Source organism: Ischnura elegans, chromosome 2, assembly GCF_921293095.1.
Source record: "Ischnura elegans chromosome 2, ioIscEleg1.1, whole genome shotgun sequence".
Taxonomy (NCBI): Eukaryota; Metazoa; Arthropoda; class Insecta; order Odonata; family Coenagrionidae; genus Ischnura; species Ischnura elegans.
In genome coordinates, this window is record NC_060247.1 from 141,165,611 (window position 1) to 141,181,350 (window position 15,740).

Genomic DNA, 15,740 nt, shown 5'->3' on the forward strand with positions numbered 1-15,740 from the left:
GCAACCAGAATTTTAGACTTATAATGATGGTGACTCCACAACGGAGCCAAGAAGATATCTCCTGGGATTAAATTTAAAATCTTGAAAATCTAATAAAATTTGAGAGCACTAGATATATGCAGCGTGATTGCTTTGTGGAGACCCTGGCATCTGAAAACTAGGTATAAAACATGCTGATGGTCACCATTTTGCTGTCATCTACCGATGCTGTCATCTACCGCGAAATTAGTGATCACTCTGACTATGAAAATCTATCATCGGACTTAAACAACGTTCATTTGTGGAGTCAAGAGTGGGGACTCGAACTTAATCTGAGCAAATGCATGGCGGTACATTTTTTGCGGAATTGGTCCAACACTAACAATGTTTATGCAGTGGATGGCATTAACATAAAGGCAACAGACGAAGTGAAGTACCTGGGAGTTACGATAACCTCGAACCTCACGTGGGGAACTCATATAAAGAATATTTGCGGCATAGCCCTGAAGAAATTAGGATTCGTCAAGCGTATTGTGGGAAGATTTTCGGATGAGAAAGTAAAAGAAAGGTGCTATTTCGCTCTCGTCCGACCGCACCTTGAATATGCAGCGAGTGTATGGGATCCAGTGCAGAAAGACTTAATCCGCGAGCTGAATAAGATACAAAGGAAGGCTGCGCGTTTCGTCAAAAACCGCTACGGGCGTACAGACAGTGTTACCCAGATGTTAAGCGAATTAGGCTGGGAGCCGTTGGAGACTCGGAGGCTGCGCGCTAGGCTTAGATTGCTTGAGCAATTGAGAATGGATATATTTAAGAGCGACACAGAGAACATAATCTTAGAGCCACACTATATTTCCAGGTCCGACAGAAGCGATAAATTAAGAGAGATTTTTAGCCGAACGGATAGATATAAGAATTCGTTTTTCCCCCGAACAATAAAGGACTTTAATAAACGCTTGTCCCAACCTCGTTAGAGCACTTCTTCTTTTTTTTTTTTTTAATAGCTGTAAACGGCTGGTGTCCTAACACCCCCTGCCACACGCCTTTTAGGCGGCTTGCGGGGTATTATGTAGATGTAGATGTAGATGTAGATTTTGTTGAGTGAGTGTGCTCTGTGCTTGGTTGCTTCCCTTCACCAAATTACCTATGTATTATGGCCTCCAAAGCATTAATCTTTTAAAGCCACTTTTCTATGTACCGTAAGTTGGGGCGAGTTCGGACATGCGGGGTGAGTTCGGACGATCGCGCCGGCCCATACTTACATTGTGTTTTCTTCCGAAAGTCACATTGTTATACAGTGAAATTATGTCTCCCAGACGGAAAATGATACAATGTAGCGTATTGCGTATAAATGCAGCGGATCTGATGCTCCTCGCCGTAGTCAAACCGATTAGTTTGCGGCGCAACAGTTTGGTGGAACTTCTTATCGCCGAAAAGAAACTACTTTGCTGTTTGGTAAGTGCTTCCGATTTTCATGAGATTAATTACCTTTTGAAGCTGCATAGCTTCACATAACATACAACAAATTTCATTTAATTATCATGAATATTGTATTTACTAGAACGCATTATTCGATTTCATGCAGCTCGCAGGCGAAATGGTGAGAAACTACGTAAGGGTGATTGGAGGCCGGCGCTTCCGCGTGCAAGATGAGCGGCAACTTGAAAAGGCAATTGAGGCCGTAAAATGTGGACGCATGACGCTACGCACTGCAAGCAAAGAATTTGGAGTCCCAAAGTCAACAGTCCACGATAGACTCAAAGGAAATCACCCGAAAAAGTCTGGGGGACAAACGGTGCTATCAACTGAAGAAGAGGACCAGCTAACCAAAGGGATTCTGAAATGCGAAGAGTGGGGGATTCCTTTACGTCCCATTGACCTCCAGTTAGTGGTAAAGGATTATTTAAATAGGGTGGGATGGAATGAAAAAAAATTTAAAGATAACTGTCCGGGAATGGAATGGGTGCGGGGTTTCATGGCGAGACAGAGAACTTACAGTGCGACTCGGTGAAAACATTAAAAGGGTCCGTGCATCAGTGACTAGAGAAGTGCTTCTAAATTATTTTAAAAATTTGGAAGTGGTTTTGGATGGTGTTCCTCCAGAAAACATCGTTAATTACGATGAAACGAATTTTAGTGACGATCCTGGAAAATCTCGCGTGATTGTTAGGAGGGGAGAGAAACACCCATCAGTCATCAAGGACACAAGCAAAACAAGTGTTTCTGTGATGATCGCAGCATCAGCAAGCGGAGAATTGCTTCCACCGTACACAGTGTACAAAGCTGTACACTTATATCCAACTTGGGTAGAAGGTGGAATTGAAGGATCAAGGTTTAACCGAAATAGCAGCGGATGGTTTGACATTGCATCCTTTGAAGACTGGTTCACTACAACGTGCGTGCCATTTTTCAAAAATAGGCTGGGGCCAAAAGTTTTGATAGGAGACAATCTTTCCAGTCACCTCTCCTTAGAGGTAATTAGGCTGTGCGAAGTTATGGGAATAAATTTTGTAATGCTCCCTCCTAATGCGACCCATTTATGCCAGCCTCTCGACCTTGCTTTTTTTAGGCCACTTAAAATCGCATGGCGCAAATGTCTTGATGGGTGGAAGCGTAAAAATCATGGAGTTCTTCCTAAAAGTGAGTTTCCGAGATTATTGAAATCTGCCTTCGACTCAATTGGACCTTCCCTGTCTGGCAACGTTCGTGCTGGATTTAGAGCTGCAGGAATTTTCCCATTCGACAAAAGTCGAGTAATAAACAAAGTTCCTTCTTTGAATCCGGAGGAAAATTCGGTCAATTCCGCCGGAGGCATCGCATGGTCAGATGCATTTTTGCAATGGCTTGCATCATCTCGTGTACAATTAAATGTAGAAAAAAAATCAAGGGGGGGAAAAGGCTTCATGTTCAGCCGGGGAAAAGTGTTAGCGCTGAGTGCATGAAAGGTTCATTAGTTGAAGAAATGGAAGAAGTTTCACCGGGGGGGAATTCATCTGCAGGTGCTTCTTTTTCTTTGGCCTCGGAAAATAATAATATATCTAAGGAAAGTCATTTTGAAATTCCCGGCTCTATTCCTAAAAATTCATTCCTCTTGGTTAAGTTTGAGACGGATAAGCGTGACAGGTTTTTTGTGGGAAAAGTTGTAGGAGTCTGTTCCAATGAACGAATCAGAGTGCAGTTCCTTCGGAAAAAAACCACAGTGAAGGAGACATATTTCTGTTTCCCCGACGTTGAGGATGAGTCTATAGTTTGCAGAGCGCAAATTGTTCGTCAGCTGGCTGCGCCGAGGGACTTGCGAAGGGGCCGCTTCGTTTTTAGTGGGTTAACTGACATTGATGCTGTTGAATAATTCTTGCACTCATAAATGTTATTATAAAGATGTTCTATGTTTTATTTTTACATTTGAACTAGTGTCAAAGTTCCTAAAGTGTCCAATTCCTAAAGTGTCAAAGTTGCGTCATTGCTAAAAGATCGAGCTCTTTTGTTAGACTTGTGATAATAAATGAAGAGATTATTTTATTGTTTGTTTTAAATTGCATCAATAAAAATGTGACGTCAAGCTGATTTATTTTGTAATATATCATTTTTAAGCATTCCCGTTTTCATCAACATCTCTTTCCAAACCTGCGAAATCTTACGCCCCTGCCGGCCTAATTTAGACGTTAAATTAGTAATAATTTTACCACTAAGCAAATTTTTTGGATGCATTTATAAATTATGTATTCCATTTTACCATTTTATGACTAGAATTAAAATCTAAAAATAGGAGTAACTAGGTAACAACCACCTATGCAGCGCTTGTAACATTTTTCGATCTCTATATTTTTCCGATGGAAACAAGAAACTAAAAGTTATATGTTTTAAGTCTTGTAACAAAAGGAAAATATTAATTCATTGTTATTATTGATATAAGAACACGTTTTAATGAATAAATGATCTCCTATTGTCACAAAAAAATATTACTATGAATGAAAACGTCATTATCTTGCGCGTGTCCGAACTCGCCCCACTCCGTGACGCGTGTTTGAATAAAGCTATTGAATATTTTTCGTAGGTAAAAATAAAGCTACATCAATTTATTTTTAACATGAAGTTTTCAAAGGTTAATATATTATTAATTTCGATTTTCACGACTTTCGGTAAATATTTCGATGCAGGAATAATGATTATTTATAAAAAAGTGTCCGAACTCGCCCCAACTTACGGTACTTTGTGCATTTATGTGATCATTCTATTTTTTGGTATTTTCTGCTGAAAATTCAATCAATTAATGATAAAACCACATTGCGGTAATTTAATTCCTCAAATGCTTCCACTTTATGTTTATTGTTCCTGCACGTTTTGCAGAAGTTATGTGAAATAGCATATCCCATATGTTTCTGCAGATGAAAACGATGAAGGGTGGTAAAACCTTGGTAGACTTCTTTATCTTTTTTAACTTTCAAGACTTTTTCAAGACTTTCATCATCAATTTCAATGAAACAACATCATCATCGTCTACACTAAACAATCTGCTAAGCATGCATAGTGATGTCATTCACATTCCTGCAAATTAATTGGTTTGGTAGGGGGTATGTCACTGCTGAGCATAGATGTGATGTATTCATAGTAAAATAACCATGGATATACATATCCAAGTCTGCATTCCATCGGTACATGCCTCCATAACAAGCTGATTCCACTACACACTGCCAAAAATAACTAAACTGTAACTAACAATGGAGATGCCAAACTCTGCACCTAAGAGAATAATCTAGATTTTACAGACTCGTACAAGTAAAAAAAAAAAAAATCTGAAAGAACAGAACATTGCAAGCTTCTGATAAAATCTGCAAGAGATAAGGAAAACAATACCTAAAGTGAACTTGAAAAAAGGACCTCTGCTACCTAGGTTACTAGACTAGACTAGTGAATAGCAGATATTAGAGAACCTCCCACCCCCTACCCACAACAACTTCAAACCACCCATGATAATCGTGCATCTGAAATGATTTGTTTCAGACTTACCTTTAAATTCAAACATTTTAAGAGTCTTAAAATCTTCAAGGAATGCAAACATTTTCTGTCTTCTATAGCCAAAGTTGACAGCAACCACTGACGATGGTTTAATAGCAGGGATTGCAGTGAACAAGTTGCCATCATTCAAGTTGAAAACCTATGCATAATAAGAATGATGTTGAAAACAGAGGCACACAAAATGATGATCACATTTTAACTAAGGACGATAATGTAAAAAAACTAAATTAAACCTGAACCTAGGTGTGAAGAAGCTAGAATAATGAAAGGATTGTGACAGGGTATCCTCCATAATATAGAATACATGAATTGAGAAAGCCATCAAAGAAAACCAAGTGAAGGCTTAATGAGTCAATATCCACAGGGAAAGGGTAAATTGCCACTGCTGATGACAAAGCAGTCATTGCCAAAACAGATAGGGATTTGCAGAAGACCTATAAAAATGGAAAAGACAAATGCCAGATAACAGCTTAAAATCAATATGTAATAAGGAAACTAAGATATTAGCAGGCAGCAGAAAAGAGAAGACCAGAACTAAAATTTACGATGGAAAACAAAAGCATGAGGAGGTAAAAGAGATTTGCTACCTAGGAAACCAAGTAAACAGTGCTGTTAAAGCAAGTAGGAAATAGTACAATAGCGCAGGCAAAGGGGGCTTTCTTCATAGCGAGAAATCTAGAGCCAAGAATACAATCATGAAAGTAAGGAAACATCAGATGCTGCAAGTGGAACACGTTTCTTTACGGCAGCAATGCATGGATCATGACAATAGGCAAAGGCAAACGTTGGCCCAGAATGAGTTACGCAGGACTGGTTTACGAGGATGTAAAAGAGAAAAAATATGTAAATATGACACTCATTATAGCTAAAGCCCTGGTTCCCAAAAACCACACAAGTGGTGCACTTAAGTGTGATTGTGTGGGGGTTGCCTTTACAAGAGCTCCACGCAACTTATTTGCAAGCATCATAAACTTTGAGGGGGCACGATCTCGCTACATGCTCACAGAACCACACTCTGCAGCAGTTGCCTCCCTGGTAATTTGTTCACGAAGGTACATACTGCATGGCATGGTGTCTGACCTTGTAGTCACTGACATCGCAAAGTGTTTTGCTGCATACTTTGTTGCAAACCACTTTTCCAGGTCTGTCATCACACTGCTGCACATGGCGCATAACACAGCCACTGTTGAATGGTTCTTGGAAACTCAGGATTAACAAGAGGGCAAAGTGGAGAGCTAAGTCAAGCCAATCTTCCAACTGTTGGCATATGGCGATAATGGATAACAAACCTTAATACTGTCAGCAGTTCCTTCAATAGCTGCTTTCTCATGTACTGGGTAGGCCCCCAGCATTAACTCTTCAGAAATAATTAGTGTTTCATAATCCTTTAAGGAATAAATTTCTGGAAGGTGAGCAAAAGCAGTGCCATTCAAATCAATGATCTCTTTATCATCGGTGACAACCCTTACCACCCAGTCTTCCCCTTGCATCAGAGAGAGATATTCTGGAATAAAACATAACCCATAATGTTATACATGAAGTAATGCATACGGCAATTCATATGTGGCCCTAATTACCAATTAATCTCCCTAGCCCTAAAGAAACTGGGAGAATGGAACCCATTAATGCGAGCCAGTTAACCACAATTTTACAGTAAAAATTAATTATGTATTGATGCATGCAATGGTGATTATTGATCAACTTCTAATATTTCACAAAGATGGTAATTATTTTCACAGACTTTCCACAGATTTATCCCACAATAGTAATAGGATTTCACGGGCATTTCAGATTTTAAACCACATGCTCAACAAAAATTTTCACAAGGGAGTGAGTTAGGGCAGATGCTATTTGAACATCACAGTTATTACAAAGGCCTCATGTCAAAAAAATGAAATCTCTATGACAGACCAAAGTTCTAAAATAAGCTAGAAATAGAAAGTATAAATACTTCCTTGAGCACACCATAAAATCACAGCTACATACCTCCGCTGACATTCCAAGTCCTACTTTCCTTCAAGAATCCATCATTATCGAGACTCCATTCAGTCACAACATTCTCTTCCCCTAGTGTGTACAGCAGACTGTTCTTAGAACCTACCACTGGAAGTACTTTGGTCGATTTGAAGTCTCCCAGAGCTTGAGAATACTTAAACTGTAAAGAATAACACGCTCATATTCAACCAATAAACACACAACTGAAAGATGGAAATATTGCATATGATGGTTTTTTTAATGAACAGTTTATACTACAGATAATAAGTTTTTCTTGAGAATATTTAGTAATATTTTGGAAAGCCAACAGACTACATATTCACTAACAAGCTCAAGATAAATGGGTACAAAGAAAATACTACACACACAGATGCAAAGAAAAAATGAAAAGAACATCCTGCTCCCAATATTTCTGAAAATAGAGAAGGCTCAGTTAAGTTCTTTGGTTTCACAGGATCTTGAAATTATAATTAGAGCCATAATTAGGATCATAATCACAAAGAGTGAGTACTGAGGTAATGTGTCTAAAACCAAATTTAAAAACACCTCTCAATAATAATTGACATTGCATACTATAAATAGGGCAACGCTAAGCATCCAATCACTTTAAGATAAATTGATTTTTCATTTTTGGTCAGTTTTACACTACAATGACCAAAATCATAGACTGCATTTAAAAATTAGCGAATGGAAATGAAACACTGGTGAAAAACTTGATAAGAACCAAGGTGGGCTCAAGAACATATGTTAGGAATCAAACCAGAATCAGGACCAATAATATAGAGGGAATGGCTAATTCTTATTGTTAATGAAGCAAGTCTAAGATTTTCTCTAAACTAACCTGCTGTTCTGGAGGAACAAATCGCCACAGATTGTATCCACGATGCGCACAGTCTGCACTTCCCCCAGACTTGGCAACGATCACCACATCAGCATCAGAGAAACCAAGCGGATGCCATTCCAAGAGAGGGCCCAATTCCGACGTTCCAATGGGAACAAAGCTGGTCTCCACACTGTCCCACACGTAAACAGTGCTACCACACTGACCTGGGTAGCTCACAGTCAAGTACTCCTCACCAAGAACCTTCAATGAAACACGAATGGCCATTAATCACATTGTAATGGAAAACTACGATTTAAGAATGCAGCACAAGAGAAGAAGACCAAACTAACATTAAAGTAGGGAAATAAACACTGGAGGAGGTGAATGAATTCTTTTAATTAGGAAACAATAACCAGCAAAGGAAGAAGCAAGAAAGAAATTAGCAGCATTAACTGAAAGATTCACTTAAAGCAGAAAATTGACATGCAGCAGTACGGCACACAACAATTCATCAGAACTGATATCTGAAGTCAGCTTCTAAATGGCAAAGATACATCTGTAGCAGAGAAATCAATGATAAAGGTAATCCAAAAGTGGACGTCGGAAAAATAATGGAATTAACCAACCAAGAGAGCAACATGCAAGTCCCTAGAAGAGTGGGAGGCCCTTACAAAAACCTAATATGCAATGAAGAAAGAAAAAATTGAAGAAAGTGAAGACAATTTTCAAAGGTCATGTGGTTGGCAAGAATGGAGAGAGAAGACCTCGGACATATTATAATAATGAAACAGGTAAAGAATTATGTCAAAGAAGAAATAATTAGGTATGAAAAGATTACCTGATACGAGGATTGTGTGGAGAGCTGCGTCAAACCAAACTTAGAAGCAGGGATGCCAACATACGAAAAATATTGGGGGAGGGAGGGGCCCAAACCGGGGATCTTGCCACAGGAAATTTTATAAGTAGTGAGTTTAAGTTTTTTTAAGCATTTTAGAAGAGTCATATGATCAACATTAGAACCCTGGTAACTCGAATCTCGATATCTGCACACTCCTGGGAAAATCGACAAGTCTGACACTTTTTCCTCATATCCATAATGAATTTTGAGTCGGCACCACAGCTTAGAAGTGACGAAGGAAAGATGAAAGACAGTGAAAAGCCCTTGTCCAGGGCAAGGCCATTCACCTCGTGCATTCTAATTGAACCTAAGCAACTCACAGCTCTATTATTCAGCTCCTCTTTGAATTTACAATGGGAAGACCATTTATTTTCACCCAAAATACTTACACTCAAGTGATACATGCTCAGTATATCTTGTTTTTCCTCTATGATTTGTACAGCTTCCAAGCCTCTGAATAGGAAAGGTTGGCTCATCACTCTTTCCCTCAACTTCTGCATGCTCTCGCACACTTCACTCACATCTCCCTGAAAAATCAAAAAGGATCATCCAGAACTTGATAAACAGTCAAGTTCCAAGTTCACATACACACTTTTAAGTACAAAGTATTCAAAACTGCTAGAAGAAACTGGAAGTAAAATCAAAGTCAATTCTTCAAATATCCATGAAAAGGAAAGAGAAGGCCAGCCCAATCTAGAATAAATGCCCCCACTTGTTCCTGTGGAAAGGGCAAACCCATTTATTACTAGTTATTCAGAAATTCATATATTTTTCCACTGAACCATATCCTAAAATATTTACTAGTGCAGCCAAATTTTTATCTTTTAGTAATTCACAGTATACTAGGAAATGGGAAATGATAAAGAGGCCTAATTCAGCCTAATGAAAACAAGTACGATCATCAGGAACTATGATCAATGCCATCACATATAATTAGGGGTCCATGAATTTTGCGAGATGCGATATTATGATATAACGGGAAATAACACGAAATCAACAAATAAAAACGAAATTTTGCGTTTATTGTGATATCAGGTGGATTAGCGAAAAACTCGCATCTAATGAGTCATAATTTATTAAAGCCTAAGCCTTCATTGTTTAATGCAACCAACGATCATTTGCTTCATCTCACTACGATTCCAAGGTCAATTGGGTCGTTTAATCTTTTATAAAATGCTTCCGTGTAATATCGCACTCTAGTGATTTCTCCGCCAGAATTTGCCTAAAGTTTATCACAGCCCCTCTCTTCGATTCCAATGTATCAATCCGGAAATATTTAGAATGAGGCACTTTCTCACCTGAAGAATTAGATATTATGAATTAAAGATGTGCGGAAAGAAATTTAACGCAGCCTGGAAGAGCGGAAATACAAGCTCATGCGCCCGGTACGCGTCAATGCCGAGCAGTAATTCCAGTGACTCTCTGCGACGCAATAGACAGCATTATTGGATAACTTGTTGCAGGAAAACCTTGAGTGTGGGTCTAATGTAACAATTTCGTTGACTTAAACAAGGCCACTGGCTGGGACCGGGCCGCCGTACACGGCACAGCCCACAGCGTGGCAGAGAGTTGTCTTGTCTGAAAGCGGCCTGAATTTCACGGCGTTGTGACGTGAACGGCGGCCAGCGGAAAGTCGCTTGTCACTAAGCGGCCTCAATGTAGCACTGCCTGAATTTCACACCGTGCACGGTGCACCACCAGGCCGGATTGAAATGGGTGCCGAGGGGGCACCGTGGTGACCACGGCGGCCATCAACGGCGCCGTGCTGTCAACTGTGCGATTCGATTCGCTTAAAGACATCCATAGAAACGAATGGTAATTTGAAGGCACGAAGCGCTAGCAGTTGGGGGAAGGGAAGGAAGGAACAGAAAGAATAGGAGGAGAGGGGGTTCTCCTTATTAGCAGACGGATCGTCGGATATTCGGCTCTTCACTGAGCTACAATGCAAAAAATCATTTCGACATTGGCCAAATCTAATATCTAATTCTTCAGGCGAGAAAGTGTTTCATTCTAGATGTTTCAGGATCGATGAATGGGAAATAATTTTTCAAGTTTCTTTGAATCCAATTATGTTTTGTTATGTGTGCTTCTTTCACTGCCTTTCCTGATGGATTGGCAACAGCTGTAATCAAAACTAAGCGATTTTGTTGTATCTAGCTGCTGTCCAACCTTCCCTCAACACCTGGGTGAGGGGTATCTAAAGGGAACCCACGACATGAAACATTTCAGCCATTTTGTAAGTTATACACTACTATGGTCATACCGTAGCTACCCAGCACACAGTTGGAAAACACCATCATGACAGGTTGTGTTTTGCGGTTGGACTGTTTTTTTTTATCGTAGTTCCAGCTTTAAATATCGAGCGAAGGATAGGAATTTTAAAATGCCAAAAGCTAGTGATACTATTCACACCAGGGTAAGTGAATTTAGTTGAGAAGGATGTTATGTGAAAGACAGAGTATTACTGTGCAAAGTTTGTGATAAAAGATTTTAATTTGAAAGATGTGACATGTTGTTAAAGCACGTCAGTAGCAATACACAGAAATGTGTGAAAGAAGGGGACCCACAAAACCACAGCTATCATTTGAACACACAGTCACTCAGTCAAAGAAAGTGAAGGAGGAGGTTGTTTTTGCTAATATAGTAGCATTTTTAAAGGCTTTATTTAGTGTAGAGAAACTTGACAATCCAAAAATTCTGGAATTTGCCGTTGGCCAATCGTATTCACCAAGACTACATACTTGAACCATTCATATACTTTAAACCAATGTAAGTTGAACCATTTCTTCCATTTAGTTTTATCAGAAATTTTGTACAATCAAAATTGTGTTAAATGTTATGTAAATTGCATAATAATAGTATAAGTATTCACGAAATGTGTACCATAAAATAATAAAACGCCTATAAACGTGGGAAAATTGTAGCATTATAATACCACTACCAAGATTTTCTGTAACACTGAAATCACATGGTTTTAATACGAATTTCAGCAAAAAATAAAACCACTTTCACGGTCCTCTACATCTAATACAGGTGCAAGAAAGTGCATTTTACATTGCAATCAGAATGATCACAACGATACCACATTATTTAAAGTGGTATAATATCACTGATCTGAGTTACAACATTGCTGTACCACTAAGCTCCTCCACAGGAATCTGACTCCACTCCAAAATAATTATTTCATCAGAACATACATGGTTGATTTCCATAGATTATGGAGTCAAAGCAGAGAATGGGCATCTCTGAGTCCATAGCCTTTATCAAGATGCAGATGGTGCAAAAGAATATCCAAGTGAATGAAATCTCAGCAAAATTTTTATGAGTTCCATTCTGTACCACTCCATTTGAGAAATCGCTCAGATAACATGTTAATGTTGATTTTATTTCACAATACATAATTGCAATGAAAAATTCTCCAGGACGAGGAATAGCACCGTTGACCATTAGCTTTCCGAGCTACTACATCCACCACACCATCTAGGTTCCTGAATTCCCACAGAAACTTTGGGCAAACCACTCCAATTGGCCAGGGGTTTTCCCAGGAGCTCAGGACGACTGATGACTTCAAATTCTTTGCCTGCTGGAGATCGCAATATATCCAAGGCATCCAGCAACAGGGCAAACTCGTGGCCAATCAGATTACTTGGTTCAAAGTTTCTAATGCTTAAAAATGGTGCATTTTTGACCAAAATATCATTGGTAATTTTGGTTCCCACTATGACATCAGCTATTCAAGGTTAAAATTTCATGAAAATTTTTCTCCACCCTGTAGAGGTGGCATAAGAGAGCAAAGATGCAATTATAAAGATAACACTGGTATATTTTAACAAAATATTCTTGTTTGTTATGAAAGTAAGGAAAACTATGAAATGTTGACACAATTACCTGATGTAAAAAAAAGCTACCATCTTTACTTTGCACAATACCTAACCCCACCAGATCCAACCAATATATAAGGATTTGGTAGATTGGGTGACTGTTTAATTGCCAAGAGCCAACTTAGGATGACCCAACTACATGATACAATATAGGATGTGTGTACCTTCATTCCATCGATTAATTGAGTAAACGTAGAACCACTAGGGGATGTCATCTCATGGAGTTGTGAAATATCCACACCATCCAAGGTCCCACTGCCGAGCACATCTTCTCCGAGAAAAGTTACATTGCCTGCAATGTCCCACCTCCCTGTGATCTGGCTTACTCCACCACCGTCCTTGGCAACAGCATTGTCCACCCAATAGCCCAAGTCCAGCCCACTGACAGAGCCCACCACTTGCAAGGCCCCTCTCATCTCAACATCACTCCATCGACAAGAGGCTGAAACAATCAAAACAAAGCTAAGGATTCATTGGTTCTACTTTTTTCTCAGTTTGAATTCTGGTGGAGTTCAGTTCCCAACATCAGTCCTCCACCGTGGTTCTCATTTTCAAATCCCAAGTAACTATGTACGCAGTTTTGAAGGTTTTCGCTGTGTTGATCAGATGATCTCTGCATTCTCTTTGGGTTTTCACTGCTTCTGTTGGGTTTTCGCTGACTGCAATGTCAGCGAAACTGTTGTCGCCAAAACCCAACGGATGCGGTGAACACCCAAAGAGAATGCAGAGATCATCCCAAGTAACTACTTTATTATTATTGCTTCATCAAATTTTCAAAAGCTGTTAAGAAGATGCACACCTCCTCTTTGACCTGTCTACTGATAGCACATTAAATGGTTTCATCAAAACAGCGAAAGCAATATCCATTAAAAACTTAATTTTTCAAATAAATTTAAAGTATGTACCTGAGAATGCTTGGTCCGAGTCCAACGTTGCAATGTTATCGACCAGAATTCCATTAATCGTGCCAGGAACAGTGACATCACCCCTCACCTTAACTTTGTTTCTAAAGATTTTTTTACCAGATATCAGCTGATCCCCTTCTACCTGCATTAAGAAACATAATCACACAGGAATTAGAAAAAATCCATATAATACCAATTGCAGTTGACAACTACACAATTTAGTGGAAGACCAGTTTTACGAGTTCTATCAATAGCCCTGAAATCAATCACTATACCATCCATACCTTTCATTTTCCTATCTTTTCTATTCAGAAGGCTTATAAGAGCTACATATTTTAGGCCCACTCACATAATTAGCCATGATTTTGCATGAAAATTCTTATGAAACTGTAATTTTTACTTTGCTGACACTTTCACGAATTTAGCCCTCAACTTCATAGGTTAGAAGATGGAAATGGGGCCCCCCAAAATGAGGAAAATGAAAAATCATGTGTGAGGGTAGAACCACAGCATGCAGGTTATTCTCCATCATATGTGAAATCATTCAAATATATTATACAATACAAAATATTCAAGGGTTTCTCTGCTTAAAATGAGTTAACCTAACTTTCCATTGATTTAGACCCCCATACAACCATAGCAAACTCCCAATTATCTGGGCTAATGATGGGGTGGCACAAATAAGGGGAAAACACAAATAATCCAAACTTTAACTTCAATTCCTTGTAATTTTCATAATGTCCTTAAATCAAACCATCTATTATTATTATTATTAACGCAAGGTGTCCGTTACTTTAAATTGCTTTTTGGAATTATTAGGAGCTTCCTTTTGTTGACCTTGATCTTTTTAGCGGCGATAAAGTGATTGCACTCACATCCTACTGCTCCATATAATACCTGATTTACGAAAACAGAGCATCCTTGACTACAAGATTACGGATTCAGAAAAATGATGTGCATGAATACTTCAAAACCACTGCGCAACGTTGGAAACTACAATGTCAGGCCCCAGGCCGCGTAGTTGCGTTTTGCAGACCCTGCCCGGGATGGTACTGTTGCGGGATACAGATCAGTGATCACTGTATGCGATCATGCACCCCAATCCTATGGAAACAGGAACAGGGAACTACTGTGAAACTGGTGTGCGAGATCATGCCATCATGCAGTAGCGGTTATGGGAAGCCAGGGCTGCAGGCAAATCACCTCTGTTTGACCTTGACTTATCACAGCATAAACATGCCCAAGTGCTACAAAATCTACCGCAACCGCATGAGAGGCCATGGCAATGATTGCACATTTGCGATATGAAACATACATTTAAAGATTGCAGATAAAATTTGTCTTAATTTCCGATTCATTAACCATTGAAGAATCTTTTAAAATGAATCAAGAGCTTTTTCCCCACCGATGATCGTCACCTGCAATGCAAGAGCAGAACGTCCAAGCAAACTTGAAACCAGTGGCGGTTTGCCCATAAGGACTCTCGGACGCCGCCCCTCCCAAATATTTGAAAAAGTAAAAATAATAATTATCCATTAATTTATAATTATACATTGATTAATGAAAGTGTTTTTCAGTCCCATGCATCGAAAGTGTTGGAAAAACACGAAAAGAAATAGCGCGAAAAGTTCGTATTTGTAGCCGTGGGGCGCTGGCCAGAACGTCCCAATCCATCCCCATGCAGTTATATGGAGAGTAGTAGTGGTGGGGGCTGCTGGTGCTATGACGCGTCTAACATGCTGCCTTACGGAAGCCTTGGGACGTCGTCCGAGATTGCGCAGAGCGACGAGTGAGTTGACATCGCTGCGCAGGCCGGCGGGCGTATAATCTGGCGTCTTCTTGGTGCTGCCACTGAAAAGGGACCTACGGAATCAGAACGGTCACTGTACTGGGTGTAGTTATACGATTTTAATTTTTAATTGCTGGTAGGTATTGCTACAGTAAATAAATTATCCCATTATGATTGCGTTTTTTGGTGTTTGAATTCCGGAACACATAAAATCCAACCAGTTAAAGGCCGTATTGACGAAGAAAAACTATTCTCGATTATTTGCCACATTACGAATTTCAAGAACCTTGGGGAAACTAATATTATAATATTTAGGCCTTAACAATGCATTAATATCTTCCCGATGATTAGAAATGCGGTACCTATTTTTCAGATAAATTTATCAAAAGACCTGCAGTATTAGGAAAAATCAGTTAACATTCCCCACTGATTTATAATTTAAGAAATAGGTGCG

The 15,740-nt window shown here is 39.3% G+C and overlaps 1 protein-coding gene across 1 annotated transcript in view; it reads right to left on the reverse strand.

Annotated features, from left to right (window-relative positions):
- LOC124154709 overlaps positions 1 to 15,740 on the reverse strand; it is a 96,156-nt gene that overhangs the window by 3,531 nt on the left and 76,885 nt on the right. The window contains exons 24-30 of the mRNA XM_046528591.1: positions 13,498 to 13,639; positions 12,757 to 13,034; positions 9,101 to 9,238; positions 7,832 to 8,074; positions 6,982 to 7,150; positions 6,285 to 6,499; positions 4,987 to 5,134 (exon numbers count right to left, since the gene is read on the reverse strand). Coding sequence (XP_046384547.1) covers positions 4,987 to 5,134; positions 6,285 to 6,499; positions 6,982 to 7,150; positions 7,832 to 8,074; positions 9,101 to 9,238; positions 12,757 to 13,034; positions 13,498 to 13,639 — 1,333 coding nt within the window. The remainder of the gene's footprint in view (positions 1 to 4,986; positions 5,135 to 6,284; positions 6,500 to 6,981; positions 7,151 to 7,831; positions 8,075 to 9,100; positions 9,239 to 12,756; positions 13,035 to 13,497; positions 13,640 to 15,740) is intronic.